The sequence below is a fragment of the Panthera pardus genome, unplaced genomic scaffold (assembly GCF_024362965.1).
Source record: "Panthera pardus isolate Hobbes unplaced genomic scaffold, ASM2436296v1 HiC_scaffold_16, whole genome shotgun sequence".
Taxonomy (NCBI): Eukaryota; Metazoa; Chordata; class Mammalia; order Carnivora; family Felidae; genus Panthera; species Panthera pardus.
Window position 1 is genome coordinate 65,006,689 of NW_026526721.1, and position 26,561 is coordinate 65,033,249.

General features: G+C 38.0%; 1 protein-coding gene across 1 annotated transcript; it reads left to right on the plus strand.

The window, feature by feature from the left end:
* The first annotated feature begins 808 nt into the window (after positions 1–808).
* On the plus strand, positions 809–26,162 carry TIMMDC1 (translocase of inner mitochondrial membrane domain containing 1). The gene is made up of 7 exons (XM_019448460.2): positions 809–1,213; positions 3,627–3,792; positions 8,280–8,368; positions 8,808–8,875; positions 19,429–19,507; positions 22,896–23,006; positions 25,682–26,162. Exons 1-7 carry the CDS (start codon positions 1,032–1,034, stop codon positions 25,830–25,832), a joined length of 846 nt encoding a protein of 281 aa, XP_019304005.1. The 5' UTR covers positions 809–1,031; the 3' UTR covers positions 25,833–26,162.
* The last annotated feature ends 399 nt before the right edge of the window (positions 26,163–26,561 follow it).

Genomic DNA, 26,561 nt, shown 5'->3' on the forward strand with positions numbered 1-26,561 from the left:
CCGCGTCGGGCTCTGTGCTGACAGCTCAGAGCCTGGAGCCTGCTTCGGATTCTGTGTCTCCCTCTCTCTCTCTGGCCCTCCCCCGTTCATGCTCTGTCTGTCTCAAAAAGAAATAAACATTAAAAAAGATTTAAAAAAAAATAAAGCAACCTTTAAAAAAATAAAATAATAAAATAAAAACAATACCTCAAAGCATATGTTAGCACAGGCTGTACTGAAGGGAAATTATTGCTGGAATATCAAAGAAATTCCAGTTGTCTTGCCTTCTGAGGAAGAGTAAGTATATGAAACTAAGAGGGGGAGGGTAAAACCCACCTTGTTAAGAACTATCCAAAGCTGATTCTTTAAATGAGCTTTCTGGAAATCTCGGTCTATCAGGCACCAAGACATCTGGTTTTTTCTGAAACCAAAACTGAATCCCCGCCCAGCTCGGAGGCTTCACTACGTAAGTGAAAGTAGGTAGGGCTTCTATTTGTGCGAATTGTCTTCCCCTTTCCCCACTCCACTTTCTTTTTCATCTATGTGGAATTTCTGGCGTTTTAAACACGCTAAACTACTTCAGCCTGTGACAACATCTTGCCTCCCGGAAACTGACGAAGACCCGGTTTACGTGGCCCAGAAAGCCCAAAGACAGGCAAAGAAACCGGCCGGCGAAGGGGCCACACGCAGCTGATGTCAGCTACTCCGAGCCAACTCACTTCCGGGGGGCGGGCCAGGCACACAGGATTCGTCCCGCCTCTAGCCGGAAGTGCTTGTCTACGGCTACGCCGTCGCCCCGCCTACTGGCCTTTGCCCCGATGAAGGTGGGATTTCCTGTCTCGTGTATCCAAGGTCTTCCTAAGTCAGTGCCGGCCCTGGGGAGGAGGGTGTCAAGAATGTGGTGTCGACCCTGGAAGCAAATTAGCTGGGCCTGGTAGAAGGGTACTCACCTAGTTATTACTGCAGTTATCCTTACTGTCCTCCCACGGCGTCTCCCAGAGGCCTTGGAGCCCTGAGAACCCAAGCGTGTGCCCGCAGGTTCCGTGAGGGCCATGGAGGTGCGGCCGCCAGCGCCACAGAGCTACTTCTGCCGGGCGCTGTGTCCTTTCCCTCGGGTTTTTGCTGCGGGAGCTGTGGCTGCCGATTCGGAGAACCAGAAGCTGTCTTCCTACGTCCCAGAGCCTGATTACCTGGAATCCGGATGGGACCGCCTCCGGGACCTGTTTGTCAAAGAGTAAAAGTGCCTAGGGTCTGTGGGGAGGGGACTGCGAAGAGCTGTCCTGCAACCTGGGTCATCCTGGGGTGAAGGACCCCTGAGTGATGTGGTTTGTTTTTGAATAAGATTTGGTGTTGTAATGTTTGTATCCCAAGTTTGTGTCCTCACATTGCCATTTAGTAGTTCTGTTGATTGACAGGACAGTTTACAAATGGTAGGGGTGAAACTCATTATAAATCAGAGCATTTTTAGAGAATATAGTCTTAGTGTAATCCCCCGATTTTACAAATTAGAAGAATTGGACCGAGCTAATTAGTGTCAGAATTGACCCTGGAATCCACATCAGCGAGATTACGCTCCAGTATTTTTTTTCGCATTTCACTTTATTCCAAACTTTGGTATTTCATGACCATAGCTCCCCCTTCTCTCCAAAAAAATGGAGATTGGAGAGACGGCAGCGAGAGCTGTAAAATGTTTATTCTGTCAGATAATGAATATATAAAAAATAATAGCAAGTATTGTCTCATTTTTATAAAAGAAACGATATTAGCTAGATCAACAAATAAGGTTATTTCAGAATACAAAATTAACTTCAAACTGAATTCACTTTAATGGAAAACTCATTTCATTTATTCACTTATTTCATCATTTATCAATTATTGGTGGAAAAATGGCCCTTTCATGAAATAGTTTACAATACTACACTGTTACCAGGTGGTTAAATTAACTTTGAAGCTTTGTTATGTTGCTGAGATTGTTGGGACAAGGAGTTGGCAGAATCGTGTTTAATTGCTTTATTGAAATATTATCTTTATTTTAAAGATAATGAGGCAGCCTTTCTCATTGGTCCTTCCAATCAATATTTACTTGAGATACTTGTGAAAGATCCTATGTAGTATATAACAGAAGAGTGTTATTTTGATCAGCTTTGGAAACCACAGAATGTTGGAGCTGAAAGAAACTTGAAGGTAATCTAGGTTAACTTCTATGTTCCCCTCCATCATAGATGAGGAAACTAAAGTTCATAGATTGTGATCTGGCTGCAGGTCACTTAACAGCGGGTGACAGAACCAGAACCACAACCCTGTTGTCACTTGTAGTTTAGGTCTTTTCCACCACTGTGCTATTTCTTCACCATTTATTAGCTGTTTGGGCCAACCATAGGACTTCTTAGAGCCAAATAAATAAAATGGAGATAAATATCACCTATGGCATGGAATTTTTCAGAGAATGAAAAGGAGGCAAAGCATATTCATCTGGCTTGTTAAATTTTAAGCTTTTACATTTTCTCTTTTCTGAGTTCTGTCATAGGCCAATTTTTAGGTAAATGTTTTTGATCTTATTCACTATACAAGATAAGTACAGGGTTCAAATTATAGCAGTTTTTTCCTATTGGCCTAAGTAAGTATAAGAATGACAGTTTTCTGAGAAATTTTATTTAGATTTCTCTTGTAGATGCAGGAGCTGTAAAGACTCACTGATTCTGATTTCAGAGATGTGGTTATTGATAATTAGAATTAGATAAACACCTTATAGTCTCCGAAGAAAGTGATTTAGTAATGTAAATAACATTTAGTATTTATCTAGAGGGCCATTTATAGTAACATAATACTTAAAAACTTAGCTATTCATTAGAGCTTCTAGAAACATCTTCAAAGCTTTATTATCAATTCTAATTTCTTCTTTTGAGAGTAACAAATTGAATTAAACAGTGGTTTTTCCTTATGTTAGGTTGGTCTGTGGTGTCCATTGCACAGTGAGATCTCTCATTGGTTGCTTTTTATCATACAGGCCCAATCTGAGCATGGCATAAAAGTGAAGAATTCAGAAAGACAGGTTTTGATTTTTTTTTTTTTAATCTAGGATTTTGTTCTTGAATATATTGTCCTAAAATCTGTAAGTTTGTGTCATTTCCAAAAGTTAGCTTAAAATTCAAAAAGGGAAATCTTGATCCTTGCATCCAGCTTTTACAGATTCTTCCTGATTCCAGAGATGTAGTGGACTTGTAATAGTCATCAAATAAAACCACCTTAGAAAAAAACATTATTGGAGTATAATATGCATCTATTTACACATAAATATATTGATCAACAAATTTTTACAAGCTAAACATAGCTGTGTAACCAACACCGAGAAACTGTTAGCAGCATTTCAGAAGCTCCCCTTTGTGCCCCTTCTAGTCACTATCTTCCTAAGGGTAATCAACCAATAGCTTAATTTCTAACAGCATAGGTTAATTTTGGCTGAGATTTGAGCTACTTGTGATATAACTGTGGTATTTAATTCATCAGGAGATTTTATTAATCCAGAGATTCTGCCCATGATGAAAAATGTGGTAGTGTTAGTATTGGGGTCATTTTGAATGTACTGTCTTTTGGAGAGCAGTATCCATAAACTAATCCCAAACAACATTGTCTTTTTGATGTCTTAGTGAACAGCAGAGAACTTCAAAGGAACTTGAGAATATTTATAAGGCGGCTATTTCAGCAGGCATCATTGGCTGGGCATATGGAGGAATACCAGCTTTTATCCATGCTAAACAGCACTATGTTGAGCAGAGCCAAGCAGAAGTTTATCATAGCCGGTTTGATGCTGTGGTAAGTACTGATACTCTAAAAGTATTTGAGGGCATATTAGTTTAGTAATTCACTTTACACTTAGCTATTCAGTTAGGTGGTAGGGTTGGAAGGGTTAAGATGTCAGAGTAAAGAAACAAAACCTGCACTTAACAACAGTAGACGTATTAATGCTAAAGAGCATACACATGGTTTGTCAGACTACTTTTCTTATCTTCAGAGGGATTACCACCATGGCTCTACTTTCTGAAATATATTTCTATCACTTCTCAGTCTTTTGGCTAAGATCAAGTATAGTATCTGAAATATATTTCTAATCCCTAGCTAAATCATCAAGGCTTAGCTGTAGCATATTAACCCCATTCACAGGGTCTCCTTGGAGGACACTAAAACAATAATTAGCATTTATAACTCTACAGTTTATAGAGTGCTAACTCTTTTGTTAGATCTGTACATCAACTCTGTTGTATAAGTGAGGAAGTTACAGCTCAGAGAATTAGTTGTTTGGGTTTTGTTTTGTTTTTTAAAATTCTGTCAGCCTTAAAAGTTGTAAAAGTAGTACAAAGAATTCCTATATACCTATCACCCAAATTCTCCAAATGTTAACTTTTTATCACATTTACTATAGCATTCTCTCTCTGTATAATGCATATTATTATTTTTTGTGACTGCTAAAGAGTAAGTTATAGTCATGATAAATACTTCAGCATGTATTTCCCTGAAAACAAGGACATTCTTTTATATAATCACTATATAATTATCCAGATCAGGAAATTATCACTGATATAGTACTATTGTCTTATTTTCAGACTTTATGTAAATTTTGCTAGTCGTCTCTCCAATATTATTTATTTATTTAAGTTTATTAATTTATTTTGACAGAGAGTGTTCAGAGGGAGCTGAAGTGGGGGAGGAGCAGAGAGAGAGGGAGAAAGAGAGAATCCCAGTCAGGTTCTGTGCCAGGCTCCACGCTGTCAGTGCAGAGCCCAGTGTAGGGCTCAGTCTCATGAAGCATGAGATCATGACCTGAGCCAAACCAAGAGTCAGACACTCAACCGACTGAGCCACCCAGGCACCCGTATTTTAAAAGTAAATAAAAATAATTTTTTTTTCCAGGTCCAGCATCTAATACTGGATCAGATGTTGAATTTGCCTTTCATGCCTCTTTAGTCTTTTTTTTTTTTTTCATTTTTTTTCAATGTTTATTTTTAAGGGACAGAGTAGGAGTATAGAAGGGGCAGAGAAAGAGGGAGACACAGAATTCAAAGCAGGCTCCAGGCTCTGAGCTGTCAGCACAGAGCCCGATGCAGGGCTCGAACCCACGAACTGTGAGATCATGACCTGAGCCGAAGTCGAACGCCCAACCTACTGAGCTACCCAGAGACCCCTCTTTAGTCTCTTTTAATATAGAACAGTTTCTCTTTCTTTAACTTTCTTGATTGTGACATTTTTGAAGATTGGGGGCTATTTATTTATTATTTTATTTTATTTTATTTTAATTTTTTATTTTTTTAAATTTACATCCAAATTAGTTAGCATATGGTGCAATAATGATTTCAGGAGTAGATTCCTTAGTGCCCCTTACCCATTTAGCCCATCCGCCCTCCCACAACCCCTCCAGTAACCCTCAGTTTGTTCTCCATATTTATAAGTCTCTTCTGTTTTGTCCCCCTCCCTGTTTTTTTTTTGTGTTTTTTTTTGTGTTTTTTTTTTTTAACATTTATTTATTTTTGAGACAGAGAGAGACAGAGCATGAACAGGGGAGGGTCAGAGAGAGAGGGAGACACAGAATCTGAAGCAGGCTCCAGGCTCTGAGCTGTCAGCACAGAGCCCGACGCGGGGCTCGAACCCACGGACCGTGAGATCATGACCTGAGCCGAAGTCGGCCGCTTAACCGACTGAGCCACCCTCCCTGTTTTTATATTATTTTTGTTTCCCTTCTCTTATGTTCATCTGTTTTGTCTCTTAAAGTCCTCATATGAATGAAGTCATATGATATTTGTCTTTCTCTGACTAATTTCGATTAACATAATACCCTCTAGTTCTATCCACGTAGTTGCAAATGGCAAGATTTCATTCTTTTTGATTGCCAAGTAATACTCCATTGTATGTATGTATATGTATATATGTAGATGTATATATATATACATCTACATATATACATATATATATACACATCACATCTTCTTTATATATTCATCCATCTATGGACATGTAGTCTCTTTCCATACTTTGGCTATTATTGATAGAAACATGGGGGTGCATGTGTCTCTTCGAAACAGCACACCTGTATCCCTTGGATAAATGCCTAGTAGTGCAATTGCTGGGTCGTAGGGTGATTCTATTTTTAGTTTTTTGAGGAACCTCCATACTATTTTCCAGAGTGGCTGCACCAGCTTGCATTCCCATGTGGGCTATTTATTTTGTAAAATGTTCTTCAATTTGGATTTGTTTAATGTTTTCTCATGATTAGATTCCAGCTATGTGTTTTAGCAGGAATACCCTAGATTGGGGTATTAGTACTCCTTACTTCTTACTTAGACGTACTTAATGTACTTCTTACTTAGTACATTATATCAGGAGCACATGATATCTATTGTCCCTTTACTGATGATGTTTACTTTAGGCACTTGGTTAAGATGGTCTCTGCCAGGCTTATCCACTGTAAAATTATTATTTTTCTCTCTTTGTAATTTTTTTATTTTTTATTAAAAACTTTTTTTTGAAAGAGCACACGTGCAAGCAGGGGAAGGACAGAGGGAAAGGGAGAGAGAATCTCAAGCAGGCTCCACACCCAGTGCAAGCCCAGGCGGGACTTGATCTCAGGACTGAGATTATGACCTGAGCTGAAATCAAGATAATTAGTAAATGTAATTAGTGAATATCTTATGGATACTTATGAGATACTTTGAGACTATGTAAATATCCTATTTTTCATCAAATTTCCGTGCTTTAGTTTTAGTATTCAATGATGACTCTTACCTGAAAGAGTTAATACTGTGGTGGTTGCGAAATGGTTATTTCCTAATCCCATCTTTCCTACATTTATTGCTTCATATTCAGCTTTAAGGAAGAGCTTTCCCTTCTCCTGTATTTGTCTTTTTATAATTTATTTCTATCAATGTGGACTCATGGTTTCTTGTTTTACTCTGTAGCTTATAATCCATTCTTATCATTATTTATCTTGATGCTGAAATTGGCCTAGATTTGGACAGTTGGAGCCCTTTAAACTAGCTCCTTTGTTCTTTTTATATGTCCCCATCGTTCTTTGAGCATATCTTTATTTTTTGGCATAGCAAGATGTTCCTGGCTCATCTTTTACTTTTCCAGTACCAGCCCCAGAGTTAGTCATCACCAAGGAGTTCTAGTTTCTTTTAGTGGAAAAATTATATATAAAACTAAGATTTGAGGGGCACCTGGGTGGCTGAGTCGGTTAAGTGTCCGACTTCAGCTCAGGTCATGACCTCACAGTTCATGAGTTCAAGCCCTGCGTCGGGCTCTGTGCTGACAGCTCAGAGCCTGGAGCCTACTTCAGGTTCTGTGTGTATCTCTCTCCCTGTCTCTCCTCCGCTTGCACTCTGTCTCTCAAAAATGAAATAAAAACATTAAAAAAACAAAGATTTGATGCTACATATGCTCACTTACAGGGATATCATGGCTTCTATAGGCCCTAGGAAATGTGTGTGTGCTCATATATACTTATGTGCACATATTCATACACACATCTGTATCTATTTATTTATCTGCCTATTTGTTAAAAGCCACGAGTCCATACTGATACTCTTCAGAGAGGTTTTGACTTGCCCAGTATCTTGTAGTAGTTAAGGATCCACTTAGGGATTCTCTCAAAATCTAGACTATATCCTCAGGATATTGTACCAGACTTGCTCCATGGTGATGTGGAGACAGACAACCTGTCTTCCAGTTCTGACTTACTCCTTCTTGGCTGAGTGATCTTGGTTAGAAACTTCCTCTCTGTGCTTTAGTTAAATCTGAAACACCTGCCTAAAAGAAAAGTTGTAAAGATTAAATGAGGTAATATGTTAACACAACTTTTACATAGAACGTGGGCAGTAAATATCAGTTCTCTTTTCTTTGCTCTTTTCTCTATATCTGTATTACTATCATCCTTACCCTTTTATTTACCATTTCTTTGGTTCTTTTTTATTTTATGGTTTCTTTTTTCCAAGATTTCTTGGATATAAAAAGCATGTCTAATACTGACTTTATATTTGCCATGGCATTTGCCATATAGATTCTCTGTTTATGCCTCATTGATAGATTGCTTGGTTGACACTGGCAATTCTTAGTTCCTTTTCTATCTCCAGATAGAATAGGATGCACATGGGACTTTTGCTTAAGTTTCAGTAAACGGTATTTCTAGAGATCTTAATAACGTTTCTGTTTAGGTGTCCCTGCCTAATCCATAGCCATCATTCTACCACAGTTTTAGAATAAAGAAGGTATTAAGGGGTCTTGGAATCTCACAGCCTTTTCATTAACTTTAGCAATCTGCACATCGTGCTGCCACACGAGGCTTCATCCGGTATGGCTGGCGCTGGAGTTGGAGAACTACAGTGTTTGTGACTATATTCAAGTAAGTTCTCTCTGAGTTGTGACAAAAGGTCTTAGTATTATTTTGGGAGCACATCTTTTGAGCAAGTGAGATTTTTAAAAACTAAACACCCACATGAAAGTGATTCATAATACCTTTTTCCCCAAGAACTTTTATCTATGTAAAAGATTGGTCCAGATATAGGTTTGCATCCATGGATGGAGGTCTTCCACCTATTATCAAAGTAGGGACAAGGTTTCTAAGTAAGAGAAATTCTTTGGTTCATTCTTCAACAGAAGGTCCACCTAGAAAACCTAGGGAATATTGGTAGTCCGGAACACATTCACGGGACCTAGACTAAGACCAGGAATTGACTTAGTAGGCATTTCTAATACCTATCACTTTAGTGAAAATTGTGGTCGAGAAAGTAAGGGGGATATGCTTTAAAGTTTATGTTTTCTTCCTTCCCCCTTCTTCCCAGCACAGTGAATACTGGTCTAAATGTGTACCGAAATAAAAATGCCCTAAGCCATTTTGTCATTGCGGGAGGTAAGACATTTTTGTTCTTGTTTATGTTTTTCAGTCTCCTCAAATATGGTTTGGGAAATATTTAAGGACTTATAAATCAGAACTACTGAATTCTTTGGTTGACTTCTCATCACATCTCATTCAGCATTCATGCAAAATGTATGGAGAGCATTATACTTGGCCCTTGGTATACTTGGTGAACAAAACAGAAAAGGTCTTTGCTTTCATGGAGTTTTATAGTCTAATGTGGTTGGGGGAGAAAAAGGCTGCTGTGATAGAAAATAGCAAACAGGTGAAGCAATGGGATGATCAGGGTGAGTAGAGAAGGCCTTTATGGGGAGGTGACATTTAAGCTGATACCTGAAAAGTGTGAAGAAGAGTAGCCTATGCAGAAGCAACATTGAGGGTGAAGTCTCCAAGGCAAGAAAGTTCCTCAGAAGCAGGATAATAAGGCTGGAGCATAGTCAGTAAGGGGAAGAGTGGCTTGAGATAAGTTTGGTGAAATTACGTAGAAAGGGACCAGATTTTTCATACTAAGAGTTTGGATTTTATTTTAAAGCTTTATGCCTCTGGTAAATGTGACCTCTTTAAAATGAACATTAAAAAATAAGTATTGAAGTATTATTTCCAGAAATGTAAATGTGAAGTGCCACATATACTCAAACACTCACTACCTCGTGTAATTCTCTTACATGCAAAAAGGTACATATAATTCATAAAACATTTAAAAATTTTTTTAATTTGGAAATAATTTCAAGCTTACAAAAAGTTTTAAAAATAAAAGTAATACAAGGAACACCATATAACCTTTATATACAGAGATTCAGTTATTTACATTTTAGCCCATTTGCTTCTTGTTCTCTCTTCTGAGTGCATGCTCTCTTTCTCTGTGTATATGTATATATACACCCAGGCAAACACATGTACACATAATTTGAACTTAACAATTTAATGGAAACATTTTAAAATATAAAACTGGAAATAGGCATTAATAGCACTGGAGCAGCTGGAACTTGCCCTTTTTTAACTCGCCACCATTTTTCCATGGGTATTCTGTAGGCTCAAATGCCTATATCCAAACCAAACTCTGTTTTCCTCCCCCAACTTCCATACTTGCTCCTGTCGTTAGGTTCTTTATAATTTACCATGTTAAACAAATAAACAAAAAACCTGGAAACCAGATAATGATATGGTTCTGCCTTTTATCCCCCTCTTAGCAAAGTTCTAGTCCTTTAATTAGATTCCTTTAATATGTAGGGACTCTCACCTCCTCTTTCTTCCCACTGCTGCTATCTGGTCTTCCCTGTTTCTAGTCTTGGTTTCCTCCACTTCCACTGTTACCTTAGTTACTTTTTGGAAATATGAATGTGAGTATAACACTTTTCTGCTTGAGCTTCTTTCATAGTTTCCCATCATTCTAATGTTGGTTCTTGATCTGGTCCTCACGTACCACTCTTGCTCCACCCTATGACTCTACTCTTGATTTCCCAAACCCATCATAATCTTGCTTTACATGTATTGGTCCCTTTTCTTGAGCATGCCTTCCCACTCCTGCAAATAATTTTATTCAGCTTTTATTGAACCTGTCTTTCAAGGTTCAGCTTATCTGTCAGCTTTAGTTTCCTAGTCCCTATTTTCTTATTTTTGGGTCTTCAGGTGTCTTTCCCCTATATTCCCATAATTAACTATAAATATTTTAATCAAAGCACTTACGACTCTATGTTGTACCTGTTAACTTGTTTTGCTTCTCCACTAGATGACTTACTTGATATCAGAGAAAGTCTTCGCCTTTTATATCACAACTATTTGACACATAGTAGAGTAGAATAAATGTTCCTTGAATGTAAATTGAGTGTAAAAATTAGTAAAAAAATAAACATGATACAAGATAAGTTTTTATCTCAAACCAGCAACCAACATTGAATTTAATGGTATAACACTGAAGTAATTTCCCCTGAAGTCAAAATCATGTCAAGAATGTCTCCCCTCATTATTATATGGCATTCATCTGGACATTTATAAATGTATATTTGACATCTGGAATGACTGAGTGAGGAGCTTGGCAAATTCTTTCACAAAAAGCAACAATAGAATTGGACATAATTATCAAAAACCATTTAAAGATGCTGGAAATTGACCACAGGCACACAACAAATCAGTAAGCATTTATCCAAGAATTTCTACTGACTTTCAGTAAGAACATTGGGAGTCTGTGGTGTTTCAGCCTAGGGCTCCTCCTGCCCCCCTAGCCCACAGCTCTGTGATGCAGAAGTTTCATAAGGACAGGCTGGAGGGCTGGCTTTCTGCTGCTTGAGGGCGCTGACTTTATTTGGAGCAGAAAACAGAAAATTCCAAGCCAAGGGGTGTTGCTGAAAACAATTGCAACAGGGAAGGATAATATCACACAGCTAATCTGAGGTTTTGATACTATTTGGGGTAAGGAATAGACTGGCAGATGAGGCAGAATCTTAACAGGAATATCTAGGGAACAAGACAGCCACAGGGGGTTTTAATAAGATTCTATGTATCCCTAGAATTCTGGAAAGTTGCACACATGTGTAAGTATGTATTCATGCACACTCTGGAGAGACTGGCAAGGGCCCTAGCAAGCTACTTATCTTTGGTTAGTTGTGAGGGTTAATTGTGAACACCAAAAGAAAAAGCCAGAAGAGATTTTAAACTGTCTAAACTTTGAATGCATTCTTCAACCACAGATACGTTGGTAAAGGATAGGAGCGTTACTAGCTTGGGATGCTTAAGCATAATTTCTGACAAATCATTGGCTGACTACTTAAGCCAGTGTGATGCCTAGGAAACCACGCATACAAATAAAAACTGAGCAACGACGTTAGTGGCTGTACTCTGCAGAAAAAAGACTCCACAGAACTAGTCCGGGCAAGTCACTACATAGACAAAGAATTACAGTCATCCCCCCTGTGTGGGGGGTGTTAACTCCAGAGTTGCTATAATTTATTACCTAAAATGTCCAGTTTTCAACAACAAAAAAATCATATGACATGTAAAACCAGGGGATTAAAAAAGCACTCACTGGGAATGTCTCTGACTGGACCCATCCATTGAACATAGAAGACAAGGCTTCAAACCATTTTAAAGAAATTTAAAAGTATGAGGATAGTGACTTACCAAATAGAGAATATCAATAAAGACAGAAATTATAAAAAAAAAAAATCAAATGAAAAGTTGAAAGTTGATACAACAATAGAAATTAAAATTTCACTGGAGAGGAGGAGCTCAACACCAGTCTTGATAGCAAAAGAGAATTCATGAATTTGAAGAGGGATCAATATAGATGATTTTTCGTGAAGAACAGAATTTTTAAAATGAAGAGAAATGAACTGAGCCTGAGCAACCTATAGGACACCATCAAAAATACCAATATATGTGTGAAGGGAATGTTAGGTAGAAAAGAGAGAAAGGGTTAGAAAAAAGTATTTTAAGAAATAATGGTCCTTAACTTCCCAAATTTGATGAAAAACATTAATCCACACATCCAAAAGGTTCAACAGACTCCAAGAAGAACAAACATGAGGAGATTCACACCTAAGCACATAATAGTTACACTGTTGAAAGAAAAATCTTAAAAGCAGCAAGAAAAAAATAACTCCCATGAGGAACACCAAAGAGGATTAACAGCTTATTGCTCATCAGAATGATGGAAACCAGAAGGCAGTAGAATGCATTCAAAGGCCTGAAAAGCATAAGTTGTCAACCAGGAATTCTGTTTCTAACAAACCACTCTTCAAAATTGAAGGCAAAAATAAAGATATTGGCAGATAAACAAACAAAGAAAAATTGTTAATAGCAGATCTGCCTTACAAAAATACTATAGGAAATTCTTCACGCTAAAAGGATGTAATAAACCAGATGGTAACCTGAATCTATGAGAAATATTAAAGAGCATTGATAAAGATAATTATATAAGTAATTATTAAAGGCTGTATAAATATTTTTTCTCATAACTAATCTAAAAGACAATTATGTAAAATAATAACAAAATTGAAGTGTTAGACATACAGCATATTTAAAGTTGTATATGGCATTAATAGCACAAATGAGAGGGAAGGAATGGAGGTATGTTGGAGCAAGGAGATGACACCAAATAGTAACTTGACAGGAAGAAATGAAAAGTACTAGAAATGGTTAATATGTAGGTTAATATAAAACACTCTATAAACCTGTTGTTTTCCTTTCTTTTAACTGTTTTTCCCTAATTTAAAAATAGTATTTGAGGGACTCCTGGGTGGCTCAGTGGGTTGGGCGTCTGGCTTCAGTCATGTCATGATCTCACAATTTTTGAGTTCGAGCCCCACGTCAGGCTCTGTGTTGACAGCTCAGGGCCTGGAACCTGCTTCAGATTCTGTGCCTCCCTCTCTCTCTGCCCCTCCCCCACTCATGCTCTGTTTCTCCTTCAAAAATAAATAAACATTAAAAAATTAAAAAAAATAAAAGTAGTATTTGAGGGAGTGCCTGGGTGTTTCAGTCAGTTAAGTATCCGACTGTGGCTCAGGTCATGATCTCCCGGTTTGTGAGTTGGAGCTCCACATCAGGCTTTCTGCCGTCAGCAGGGAGCCCATTTCATATCCTCTGTCACCCCCTCTGTCCTTCCCTCACTTGCATGTGCTCGCATTCTTGCATGCTCTTTCTTTCAAAAATAAACTTTTTTTTTTTTTTAATTAAAAAAAATAACAGTATCCAACTAAGTGGCTAAGTTGGTTAAGCAGCTGACTCTTGATCTTGGCTCAGGTCATGATCTCACGGTTTGTGAGTTGAAGCCCCACATCTGGCTTTGTGCTGACAGTGCAGAGCCTGCCTGGGATTCTCTCTCTCCCTCTTTCTGCCTCTCCCTTGCTCGTGGACACACACTCTTTCTCATCAATCAACCAATAAACTTTTTAAAAAATGCTAGAGACAAAGGACATTTTATAAATTTTTTTTTTATGTTTATTTTTGAGAGAGAAAGTGAACAGCGGACAGGCAGAGAGAGAAGGGGACAGAAGGTCCAAAGTGGGCTCTGCACTGTCAATGGAGAGGCTGATGCAGGACTCGAACTCACAAACTGAGAGCATGACCTGAGCCAAAGTCGGATGCTTAACCAACTGAGCCATCTAGGCACCCTCATTTTATAATGTTTAAAGGACCAATCCATCAAGAAGATATAACATTTATAAACATATAAACTAACAACAGAGCTCATAAATGCATAAAAAGAAACACTGAATTGAGAGGAGAAATAGACAATAACAGATTGTGAAATAGACAATAACAGATCAGGAGTTCAAGCCCCACGTCGGGCTCAGTGCTGATGGCTCAGAGCCTGGAGCCTGCTTTGGATTCTTTGTCTTCCTCTCTCTCTGACTCTTCCCCCACTCATGCTCTTTCCTTCTCTCTCTCTCAAAAAATAAGCATTAAAAAATTTTTTAAAAATGACAAGATAACAAACAACTTTAGGAAGACTGACCAAGAAAAAGAAAATAGACACAAATTACCAAAATCTACTCAAGAAGAAATAGAAAATCTGGATAGCCCTACAACAAGTTAATAAACTAAATTGTTAGTTAAAAATCTTTTCACAAAGAAAGCCCAAGACCAGATGGCTTCAGTGGCTATTTGGGAAGTTTGTTTCACAAACTCTTCCATAAAATAGAGGAAGAAGGAACACTTTCAAACTTATTCCTTTGGACTAGTATTATCCTTGATACCAAAGCCAAATGAAGAAGATGAAGATAGCAAAGAGAACTACAGATCACTATCACTCAAGAGTATATACACAGGGGCACCTGGGTGGCTCAGTCAGTGGAGCATGTGACTCTTGATTTCAGGGTCGTGGGTTTGAGCCCCATGTTGGGTACAGAGATTATTTTATTTATTTATTTTGATTTTTAAAATATTTTTTATTATGTATATATAATATAATATGATATGTGTATATATATAATATAGTCAAATTAGTTTCCATACAATACCCAGTGCTCATCCCAACAAGTGCCCTCCTCAGTGCCCATCATCCAGTTTCCCCTCTCCCCCATCCCCATCAACCCTCAGTTTGTTCTCAGTATTTAAGAGTCTCTTATGGTTTGCCTCCTTCCCTCTCTGTAACTTTTTTTTTCCCCCTTCCCCTCCCCCCTGGTCTTCTATTAAGTTTCTCTGGATCCACATATGATTGAAAACATATGGTATTTGTCTTTCTCTCCCTGACTTATTCACTTAGCATAATACTCTCCAGTTCTATCCACATTGCTACAAATGGCCAGATTTCATTCTTTCTCATTGCCAACTAGTATTCCATTTTTATATATAAATCACATCTTCTTTATCCATTTGTCAGTTGATGGACATTTAGGCTCTTTCCATAATTTGGCTGTTGTTGAAAGTGCTGCTATAAACATTGGGGTACAAGTGCCCCTATGCATCAGTACTCCTGTATCCCTTGGGTAAATTCCTAGCAGTGCTATTGCTGGGTCATAGGGCAGGTCTATTTTTAATTTTTTGAGGAACCTTCACACTGTTTTCCAGAGTGGCTGCACCAGTTAGCATTCCCACCAACAGTGCAAGAGGGTTCCAGTTTCTCCACATCCTCTCCAGCATCTACAGTCTCCTGATTTGTTCATTTTAGCCACTCTGACCATTGTGAGGTGGTACAGAGATTACTTTAAAAAGAAAAGTATGTACACAAAAATCCTTTACAAAATATTAGTAAACCAAATCCAGCAACAACCAAGGATTGTATACTGTAAACAAGTGGAATTTATCCAAGGAATTTAAGGTTAGCTTAGAAAAGTATTTGACAAAAATCCAACATTCATGATAAAAACTCTCAACAAACTAGGAATAGAAGGGAGCTTCTTTAACCCAGTGAAGGTCACCTATCATCTATTAAAAAACCTACAGCGGGGCGCCTGGGTGGCTCAGTTGGGTGAGCGTCCAACTTCAGCTCAGGTCACGATCTCACGGTTCGTGAGTTCGAGCCCCGCGTCAGGCTCTGGGCTGATGGCTCAGACCCTGGAGCCTGCTTCCGATTCTGTGTCTCCCTCTCTCTCTGCCCCTCCCCCATTCATGCTCTGTCTCTCTCTGTCTCAAAAATAAATAAACATTAAAAAAACCTACAGCAAACATCGTATTTAATGGTGAAAGACAATGATTTTCCCCTAAGACTGAGAACATGGGAAAGCTGTATACACTTGTAATTAAGGTGTATACTTGAGATGAATACAGTTGTATTCAGCATTATACTGGAGACTTTAACCAGTGCATTCAGGCAAGAAAAAGAAATAAACACTAAGGTCGAAAAAAAAAAAAAAGTAAACTATTTACAGAACACATGGTAATAAAGAGTTTGTGTAATAAAGAGTCTGACTGATGTTTGGCTGCTGATAGCTTATAAGCCTCACTACTCCCTCCCCCCTTTTTAATTGACTTTATTTTTTAGAATAGTTTTAAATTCACAGTAAAATTGGGCAGAAGATACAAAGATTTTGCATATACAATAAAACTTTGGTTTGGGAGCATAATTCATTCTGGAAACATGCTTGTAATCCAAAGCACTTGTATATCAAAGCAAATTTCCTCATAAGAAATGATGGAAACTCAGATGATTTGTTTCACAACTCACAAATATTCGTATAAAAATGATTACAATACTGTAATATAGTACAAATGAATAAGGAAAGTACAAAATATAAAGAAAAATAGATTAACCTGCACTTACCTTTGAAAATCTTTGTGGCTGGTTTGAGGGAGACGAGAGAGGAGGATTATTGTGTAGGACAACTTTATTACTAACGGATGTTGACTACAGTACAGTATTCATAAACTCTTGTCATATACTGTATTTAATGTATTCAGCATAAGACAACAGAGGGAAGGGTCTATATCTGCAGGCAGCCTGACCTAGAATGAAGCAAAGCATTCCTAAGCTTACTCTTGTATGGAAAAGCAAAGGACTGTCCACAGGTGCTTTGAAGTGACAAAAAATACACTAGTGCCAGTTGTGGGCACCTTCCAATGCTCTGAAAAGTCACTGATTTCCAATGCTCTGAAAAGCCTGAAACTGAGCATGCGAGCATGGGAGACGAACACCCACAATCTCCCAGAGAGGGAGAAAGAGAGAGAAGAACTATTGGCTCAGTTGTGATCGTATGACATTCAGCGTCAGGTGCTACTTACACTGCAAGTCTTTGCTCATTTATCAAGTTGAAATTTACTAGAAATAATGCTTATCTTGTGAAACATTCACAGAACAAGTAAATTGCAATCCAAGGTTTTACTGTACTTCTTCCCCCGCCCCAACATACACACTTAAACATAGCCTCCCCACTATTAACATTTTACCCCAGGGTGGGATACTAGTTACAGTTGAAGAACCTACACTGATGCATCATTATCCCCCAAAGTCCATAGTTTCCCTTAGGTTTCACTCTTGGTGTACATTCTGTGGGTTTGGACAAATGTATGATGACATGTATCCATCGTTGTGGTATCATAAAGAGCATTTTCATTGCCCTAAAAATCTGTTCCACCTATGTATCCTGCCCACCAACCCCTGATAAACAGTGATCTTTTTTTACTGTTTCAATAGTTTTGCCTTTTCCAGAAAGTTATATATTATATAACATTTTCAGATTTACATCTTTCACTTAACAGTATGCATTTAAGTTTCCTCCAGTCTCTTTTCATGAGTTGATAGCTCATTTCTTTTTAGTGCTAAATAAGATTTCACTGTCTGAATATACCAGTTTACTTATCCATTACCTACTGAAGGACATCTTGGTTGCTTCCGAGTATTGGCAGTTACGAACAAAGCTGCTATAAATGTGTGCAGGTTTTGGTGTGGACACAAGTTTTTAGCTCCTTTGGGTAAATACCAGGGAGCGTGATTGCTGGATCATATGGTAAGAATATGTTCATTTTTGTAAGAAACTGCCAGACTGTCTTCAAAGTGACTGTACCATTTTGTGTTCCAACCAGCAATGAATGAGTTTCTTTTGCTCTACATCCTTGCCACCATTTAATGCTGTCAGTCTTCTAGATTTTGGCTATTCTGATAGCTTTTTAAAAAATATTTATTTTTATTTTTTATTCTTTTTTTATTTTTTTATTTTTTTGAGAGAGAGAGAGAGGGAGAGAATGAGTGAGGGAGGGGCAGAGGAAGAGGGGGAGAAGAATCTTAAGCAGGGTCCACACCCAGCGCGGAGCCCTGTGTGGGACTCCATCTCACTATGTGAGATCATAACCTGAGCCGAAATCAAGAGTCAGCTGCTTAACTGAGCCACCCAGGCACCCCTAAAAAAAAAGAAAGAAAAAAAAATACACACACACACACACACACACACACACATATGTTTAAGTTTATTTATTTTGAGAGAGACAGAGTGAGCAGGGGAGGGGCAGAGAGAGAGAGAAGGTGAGAGAGAGAATCCCAAGCAAGCTCAACAGCATGGAGCCCTACAAGGGGCTCGAAATCATGAACCCTGAGATCATGAGCTGATCCAAAACCAAGAATCAGTTGCTTAGCCAACTGAACTACCCAGGAACCCCTACCCCCCCCCCAATATTTTATTTTTAAAAAAATGCTTTCTTTGGAAAAGAAGACTTGAAAAAAAGACCAAATTTATTACCATCTCGGGGTAATGTAATTAAAGGTGATTTTTTTTCTTGTTAATTTTAAAATTTGGAAAATTAAAAAAAACAAATAGTACTTAAATAAGACACATAAGTCTCAATTGTTTTTTTAAAAATGTTACTACATGAGATGCATTCGTTGTGTTGTGCATAGTGAGGGAGGAAAATGAATGACGTCCTGGATATACCATACAGTGGGAAGGAAAGGGAGCCTGTGCACTGACCACCTGGTGGCACTGTAGACCACATGCCCACTTGGAGGCCTGCCTGAGGGTTGTAGCAGGACAGAAAGGGTGAGACTGGAGCAAGGTACAAACTGCAGGGGTTTTTGTTCTTTGGGGAAAGCTTTTCTTGAAGAAGGATGAAATTGAAGAGATGGGAGTGAAGAAATTACAGATTTTTAAGGGGAGGTGGGCAGAAATGAAGCAGAATGAGAAGAGGTTGGACCCATAGAACCGATATACAAAAATTAGGTTTGTAAAAGGGATGTTTCTTCCTTTGAACCTGCAGTGTGGAAGAGAAACTAGCTGTGTTGGCATTTTATTTATTTTTTATTTATTTATTTTTTTTAACATTTATTTATTTTTGAGACAGAGCATGAATGGGGGAGGGTCGGAGAGAAGGAGACAAAGAATCGGAAACAGGCTCCAGGCTCCGAGCTGTCAGCACAGAGCCTGATGCAGGGCTCAAATTCATGGACCACGAGATATGACCTGAGCTGAAGTCGGCCGTTCAACCGACTGAGCCACCCGGGCGCCCTTGGCATTTTAGATTCAGGAAATCTAGGTTATGGTGATGTATTATTGATACTGGGTTCTGAAAACTTACTCAGCAGTTTATGTTCTTTTTATAGAAGAAAAATTTTTTAAATGGATTCTAGTACTTACAGGTAATTTAATATTGGGTTTTTTGTTTGTTTGTTTGTTTTAAAATAGCTGTCACAGGAAGCCTTTTTAGAATAAACTTAGGCCTGCGTGGTCTGGTGGCTGGTGGCATAATTGGAGCCTTGCTAGGGTAAGTGTTAATATGGTTTGATACTAAATTAACACAACTTTCATTAATGCCTTACTGTTAAAAATCTCATTCATTTCTAAAGAATAAATTTGAATCTTACAGCCTATAAAAGGCCTTCAGTTTTGTATTGGCTGTCGCTTTGACTGTCAAATTCTAATCTTACCCCAGTTGTTGATTTTACTTCCAATTATCACTGCTTAGATATCACTAACACCTGAACCTATTTGTAATTTGAACAATGGTATTTACAAGGAGCAGGAAAATAATAAGAAACAATTAACAAGCACATTCTGCTAAAAAATTTTTTTGTTTGATTTTGTTTGTTTAATAAATTAAAAAATTTTTCTTCTCCAGCTTGTTAATTTGAAAAAATTTGAACCTACAGAAAAGTTGAATGAATTAGTACATCAAACACCCATATACTCTTTTCACTTATGTTCACCAGTTAACATTTTGTCATATTTGTTGTATGTCTCTGTATATGTGTGGAATGTGTGTAAATTTCTTTTTCTTTCTCCTTTTTTCTTTCTGACTAAACTGTTAGAGACCTCATAATTCTTCACCTCTGAATACATTAGCTGGTATCTCCCAGGATGAAATGAAGAACATTCACCAATGATACCACAGTATAATCATCACAGTCAATAATTTAGCATTGATTCAATATAGCTATCTAAGATATGGTCCATATTCAAAAATTTTCAATTATTACAATAATGCCATACATATATATATTTAACTCAGGATCCAATTGCATATTGCATTTACAGTTTTGATTCCTTTAAGCTAGAATAGATCCACTGCTCTTTTTCCCCCAGAAAAATTTTCAATTTCTTTTCATTATCCCTTCATGAGTAGATTTAGGTTAAATGTTTTCGTCAGGAATACAGTGTAGGTGAAGTTAGTCCTTCTCAGTGTATCACATCAAGATACATATTGTCTTCACCTATTGTAAGTGATGTTAATTACTTGGTGCAGTACTTTTCTATTGCTGTGTAACAAACTACCACAAACTTTTGTGGCTGGAAACACCACCCGTTTATTATATCACAGTTCTGTAGGTCAGAAGTCTGAGGAGGCTGATGGGCTCTCTTTGTTCAGAGTTTTACAAGGCCAAAATCAAAGTATGGATCAGGCAGGTTCTTATTGGACTAGGGAAGAATCTGCTCCTACACCATTTAGGTTGTTGACAGAATCCTTGTGGCTGTAGGGCTGAAGTTATTGTTCCCTGCATGGTTGTCAGCCAGACACCAGTGTTCCTAGAGGCGTACATATTCCTTGCCACAGTGCCCCCTCTATGTTCAAACCAGCAACTGGTATGTTGAATCCTTCTCATACTTTGAATCTCTCTGACTTGTCTCTGCCACCAGAGAAAACTCTCTGCTTTTAAAGGGTTCATCCAGATAATTTCCTTTTTGATTGACTCAAATTCAACAGATTACTAACCTTAATTACATCTGTAAAATTTTGCTATGTAACAGAATCATGGGTATAATTTATAGTTGAGGAATTAGGGCAGGACAATTTGGGGGGCTATTGTAGAATTCTGCCTACCATATTTAGTATTGACTTAAATTTCTCCACTGAAAGGCTTCTGTTATTCTCATTGTGATTAGTAAATAATCTTGGGTAAGACTATGTGAATAGCATGTTCTCCAGCTATCTTTTTTCTAGTGGTTTTAATGATCTATTATAATTGTTGCCATAATCGGTTATTAATGATGGTTGTAAAATGATTTGTTAGTGCTATCTTTTCTTCTGTTTTTATTAGTTGGCATTCACCTGAGTTCTCCCTTCGCCTCCACCTACCCTCTCCCTTTTTCTACCCCCTTTTAAGGAGGAAGTTACACTAGACTTATGGATTCCTTTTTTAAATTATTTTTAAAAATTCAGCATGTCATAATCTATCGCAGACATGATTTTTGTTATATTGTGTTTTGTTTGTTTTTTAGTAAATTCTACCCTCAACGTGGGGCTTGAACTCAGGACCCCAAGAGCAAGGGTCACATGCTCTACTGACTGACCCAGCCAGGCACCACTTGTTATATTGTTAATATACCATCTTGGCTTGAAGGGAAAAATTGTTGAAATTAGCAGCAAAAATAATTTCTTTTTCATTGTCATTAAAAACACATAACATAAAATTTACCAGCCTGACCATTTTTAAGTGTGTAGTTTAGTAGTGTTTTTATATTCACATTATTGTACAAAAGATCTCTAGAACTTTGTCATCTTGCAAAATTGAAAACTCTGTACCCATTAAACATTAATTCTCCCTTCCCCTTGTCCCCCAGCCTTTGGCAACCACATTTTTACTTTGTTTCTATGATTTTGACTACTTTATTATTTTTTAAGTTTGTTTATTTAAAGAGAGAGAGTATGTAAGTGGGATAAGGGCAGAGAGAGAGAGAATCCCAAGCAGGCTCCACATGTCAACATGGAGCTTGACACAGGGCTCAAACTCATGAACCATGAGATCATGACCTGAGCTGAAATCAAGAGTGGGATGCTCAACCAACTGTGCCACCCTGGCGCCCTGATTTTGACTACTTTAGATACTTCATATGAATGGAATCATATATTATTTGTCCTTTTGTAACTGGCTTAATTTTACTTAGCATAACATTCTTAAGGTTAATCTATGTTGTAGCATGTGACAGGATCTTCTTTTTAAAGGCTGTAGATACCACATTTTCTTTATCCATCTGTCAATGGACTTTTCCACTTGGCTACAGTAATTTTTCAAATGAGCTTACTTATGTTGTAGCCAGAGGGAACTTAAGTTATCTCAGAGTCAAAAACTCCTTTTCTTTGAGAACATAAGAACCAAACCCTTAACTTACTGTAATAATTGTTATCTAAATCAGTTTCTCGATGGGTAACTATTAACAGTGTGGGTGAGACTGTTGTGCCAGACTTTCGAACTGTAGGATGTTTTGGTGGTTCCATCCCCAGAAGCCAATGGTATCCTTCCTCCAACCACATATGCCCTCCACAGTTCCTGCCTTCTGGAGGTTTTGGTACCATTCCTGTTACAATTTCATTTCTGAGAAATCTTCAGTATAAAGCTACTTACTAGAACTTGTCACAAGTATATATTTTCCCAGTTTATCATTCATGATAAAACAGCCAATTTATAGGCCTGTTGTTTTTATACCAGTTAATTTTGGGAAGTTGCAGTGATTGTTTTTCTCTACTGTTTAGAAGACCAGGAAGGAAATTGCCTTAATAATTTTTTCTTCATTTGACAAGGACACTTTGTCAGAGTTCCTGTACCTGTCAGGGAATAAGTGGCTCAGTCGGTGTTGCTCCTGCCTTAGCAGACACTCACATGGTGTGTGGTCTAATGGCTGCTTTTTCCTAAGCTTTCTCTCTGCTTCCTTCTCAGCACTCCTGTAGGAAGTCTGTTGATGGCATTTCAGAAGTTCTATGGGGAGACTGTCCAAGAGAGAACACAGAAGGATCGCAAAGCACTCCATGAGCTGAAATTGGAAGAGAGGTAAGGAGCAGGTGAAGATAAAGGTACCTGGCTTTCCTAGCCATTGTGGTGTTCTTCTTAACCCAGGTACTCTAAACCACCACTCAATTCAAAGAGTTTCTGGGGCACCCGGCTGGCTCAGTTGGTGGCACATGCGACTCTTGATCTCAGGGTTGTGAGTTCAGACCCCATGTTGAATAGATAAGCAGTCTGGTTTTTTCCATGTTTTTACTTAAAACTTTGATTTGTGCTAAAAACACATACGCACATGGAAATTTTTTTTTTTTTTTTTAATGTTTATTTATTTTTGAGAGAGAGACAGAATGTGAGTGGGTTAGGGGCAGAGAGAGAGGGAGACACAGAATCCAAAGCAGGCTTCAGGCTCTGAGCTCTCAGCACAGAGCCTGATGCGGGGCTCGAACTCACGAGCTTTGAGATCGTGACCTGAGCCGAAGTTGGACGCTCAACCGACTGAGCCACCTAGGCGCCCCCACACATGGAAATTCTTAATATCTGTAGATCAGTTGTCCAAGGACTTAGGTTCTATATGAGAAAAAGCATTGATTATGTAGCCAATTAAACCTTGAAAACAGAGCTTAAATCCCAGCTAGGCTATTAATTAGTTCTGTGACCTTAGATAGTTTCCTTAATTTCAAGCCCTCAGTTTTCTCAGCCATTCTATAGGCAGAATCACACCACAATGCTCAATACATATTTGTTTCATTCACTCCTCTTCTCCATTGTAAGAGGGTATGTGAGATATGTAGTTTTCTAAGTTCCGAGATAAAGCATTTAAAATTATAATGCCAGTATAAAATCTGGTGTGGGGAATTAAAAGCATGAAAGCGTTGTTAGCTTATTTCTAGTTCTTTAGATGTCATAAGAGGCTTTTTTTTTTTTTTTTAATGTTTATTTACTTTTGAGAGAGAGAGAGAGGAACAGAGTATGTGTTGGGGAGGGACAGAGAAAGCGGGACACACAGAATCTGAAGCAGGCTCCAGGCTCTGAGCTGTCAGCACAGAGCCTGATGCAGGGCTCAGACCCATGAACTGTGAGATCATGACTTGAGCCGAAGTTGGACACTTAATTGACTGAGCCACGGTGCCCCAGAAGCTTTTTCTTTTTCTTTTTTTTTGTTTTTTTTTTGTTTTTTTTAAATGAAACTTTAAGAAATTGGAAAGGTAGGGAAAATATATTGGTATTTGAATTTGATATAGAAAGTTGCAGAAGAATTAACATTTGGAAAAATACGAACAGGTAATAATTGTATTTCAATAAAAAAGGGAAACCAGAAAAATAACTAGAGCAGTTGATAAGTTATTTAGAGATAGAAAACCTCAAGAATGGCTAAAAGCAATAACTTGAATTGAATTACAGTAATGTAAAAATACTTTGGCAAAAGGAAATAGTGTCAAAAATTTATGTGTGTGTGTGTGTGTGTATATATATATATATGTATATATATGATATTCCTGAGAAGAGTTAATTTAATAAGTAGTTAATAATAGTTAAGAACTTATATGCCTGCCTCTTTGCTTGAAAATAATCATAGAGAAGTTAAAGTGAGAACATAAAACATTGCCTTAGTGAGCTGAAAATGTAGAAGCCTGGTCAGGGCACCTAGGTGGCTCAGTCGATTAAGTATCTGATTTCAGCTCAGGTCATGATCTCACAGTTTATGAGTTTGAACCCTGTGTTGGGCTCTTTGCTGTCAGCTCGGAGCCTGGAGCTTGCTTCAGAGTCTATGTCTCTTTTTCTCTCTCTCTCTCTCTCTGTGCCCCTTCCCTGCTCATGCTCTGTCTCTCTCTCAAATATAAATTTAAAAGAACATTTAAAATTTTAGAAAAAAAAAAAAAGAAAATATAGAAAACTGGCTATAGAGATATGGAAGAAGAAATGGTCCAACCTGGTTGTGAAGAGTTGAGAAGAAAGTCTTAGATGACCTTGATAATCACTTCAAGGAAGACACTAATACTAGATTTAGAAAAAGAACTGATCTGTTATTTGGAAATTAGATTTTAATTCCTTGTAAATACACATCTATAGTGTTGTCCCATCTGACGTTTCCATCTTGAGTTTACCATTGTGCAGTTCCCACGAGGTCTGGCAACAGACAGTTAATGAAGTGGCAGGGCAGTCACATGCCCCCCCATCCCTGAGGGCAACAGGACAGCCAGGTTGCAAGGCTCACACTTCAGCTTAGGGTGTTTCAGCTCCTGCACGATACCCCTGCATGAACTCTGGAATATCGTAAGGATCAGAGCTGCCTCCACAGCAGTGTCCATTTTGGTGATATGAGAATCGTAGTCAGCATGTGAGTGGAACAGGTTAGGAGAGCAAAGAAGGTCCATTATGTTTAAAGTGCAGTGAGCAATGTTTGCTCATAAGTCACAGGAAGAAGATGACAAATACGGTCTTTAAAAAAAAATCAGGGCGCCTGGGTGGCTTAGTCGGTTGAGCGTCCAACTCTTGATTTTGGCTTAGGTCATGCATGTCCCAGGGTTGTGGGATTGAGCCCTGTGTTTGGCTCCATGCTGAGCATGGAGCCTGCTTGAGATTCTCTCTGTCTTCCTCTGCCCTGCTCCCCCACTTGCGCACACACTCGCTCTCTAAGAGAAAAATAAGCTAAAATAAAAATCTAAGAACTAAAGAAATGGAGCAGTACTTGATATATCCTTTTCATTCTTTTATTACAGTAAAGCCAGACTGCAATTTACTGAACTCCTCCCTGAAGAAATTGAAAGTAGCTTACAGAAAAATCGATCCAAAGATGATGTTAAGAAAATTGAAGCACTACTAAATCTTCCTAGAAACCCTTCATCAACAACTAAACAAGACAAAGACTGAAAATGTTCTGGACTTAAAATTCATTGGCGAGTTGAAGGGATCTATGTTGCCCTGTCCATTGAATGCCAAAGGCTAGTCTTCTCCTTGGCCAGCCTGCTGACAGATACAAGTGCTGGCACCTCTAGGGGCAGTGACTTGCTCTTATCTTTTGTTTTCACCAAGAATTGGGCAATTGTACACTTACTTTACTTATCCTTAAATTTAAATACATAGTCTTTCCTGATTGATCTATATATTTGGCATTGTATCTGTACAGGTCAATCAATACATATTTCTTTGCCCTGAATTTTACAATAGTAAATTAAAAATTTCCCAAAATTGGAGTTGAAATCTGTGGGTTGTATGTTTATTCTTGCAGCCTTTTAAAAAGATACTTAGTCACTAGAAGGAGGAGGTATCACTAGGTTAGGCAAATGGGTCTGTGATGAAATCCTTGTGCCTTTGGATCCTAGAAACATTGTGGGCCTAAGTGTGTAGTAGGGTTTGGTTTTGTTTTAATAAAAAAGATAATTCCTATGTCATTTGAAATAAGATATAAATTTAACAAAAATCAAGTAGATAAGCATTATTACAAAAAAAAAAAAAGGAGCCCATCTTTTTTTCTTCTCAGTGTTGCTGACAAAATGTCTATGCTATAATATGCAGAAGATACTTAGCATAGATATTCAGTCTGTACATTGCAGGAGCTTGCTCCTTTAGAAGGAAGCTGTCATGCAGACTGAAACTTTT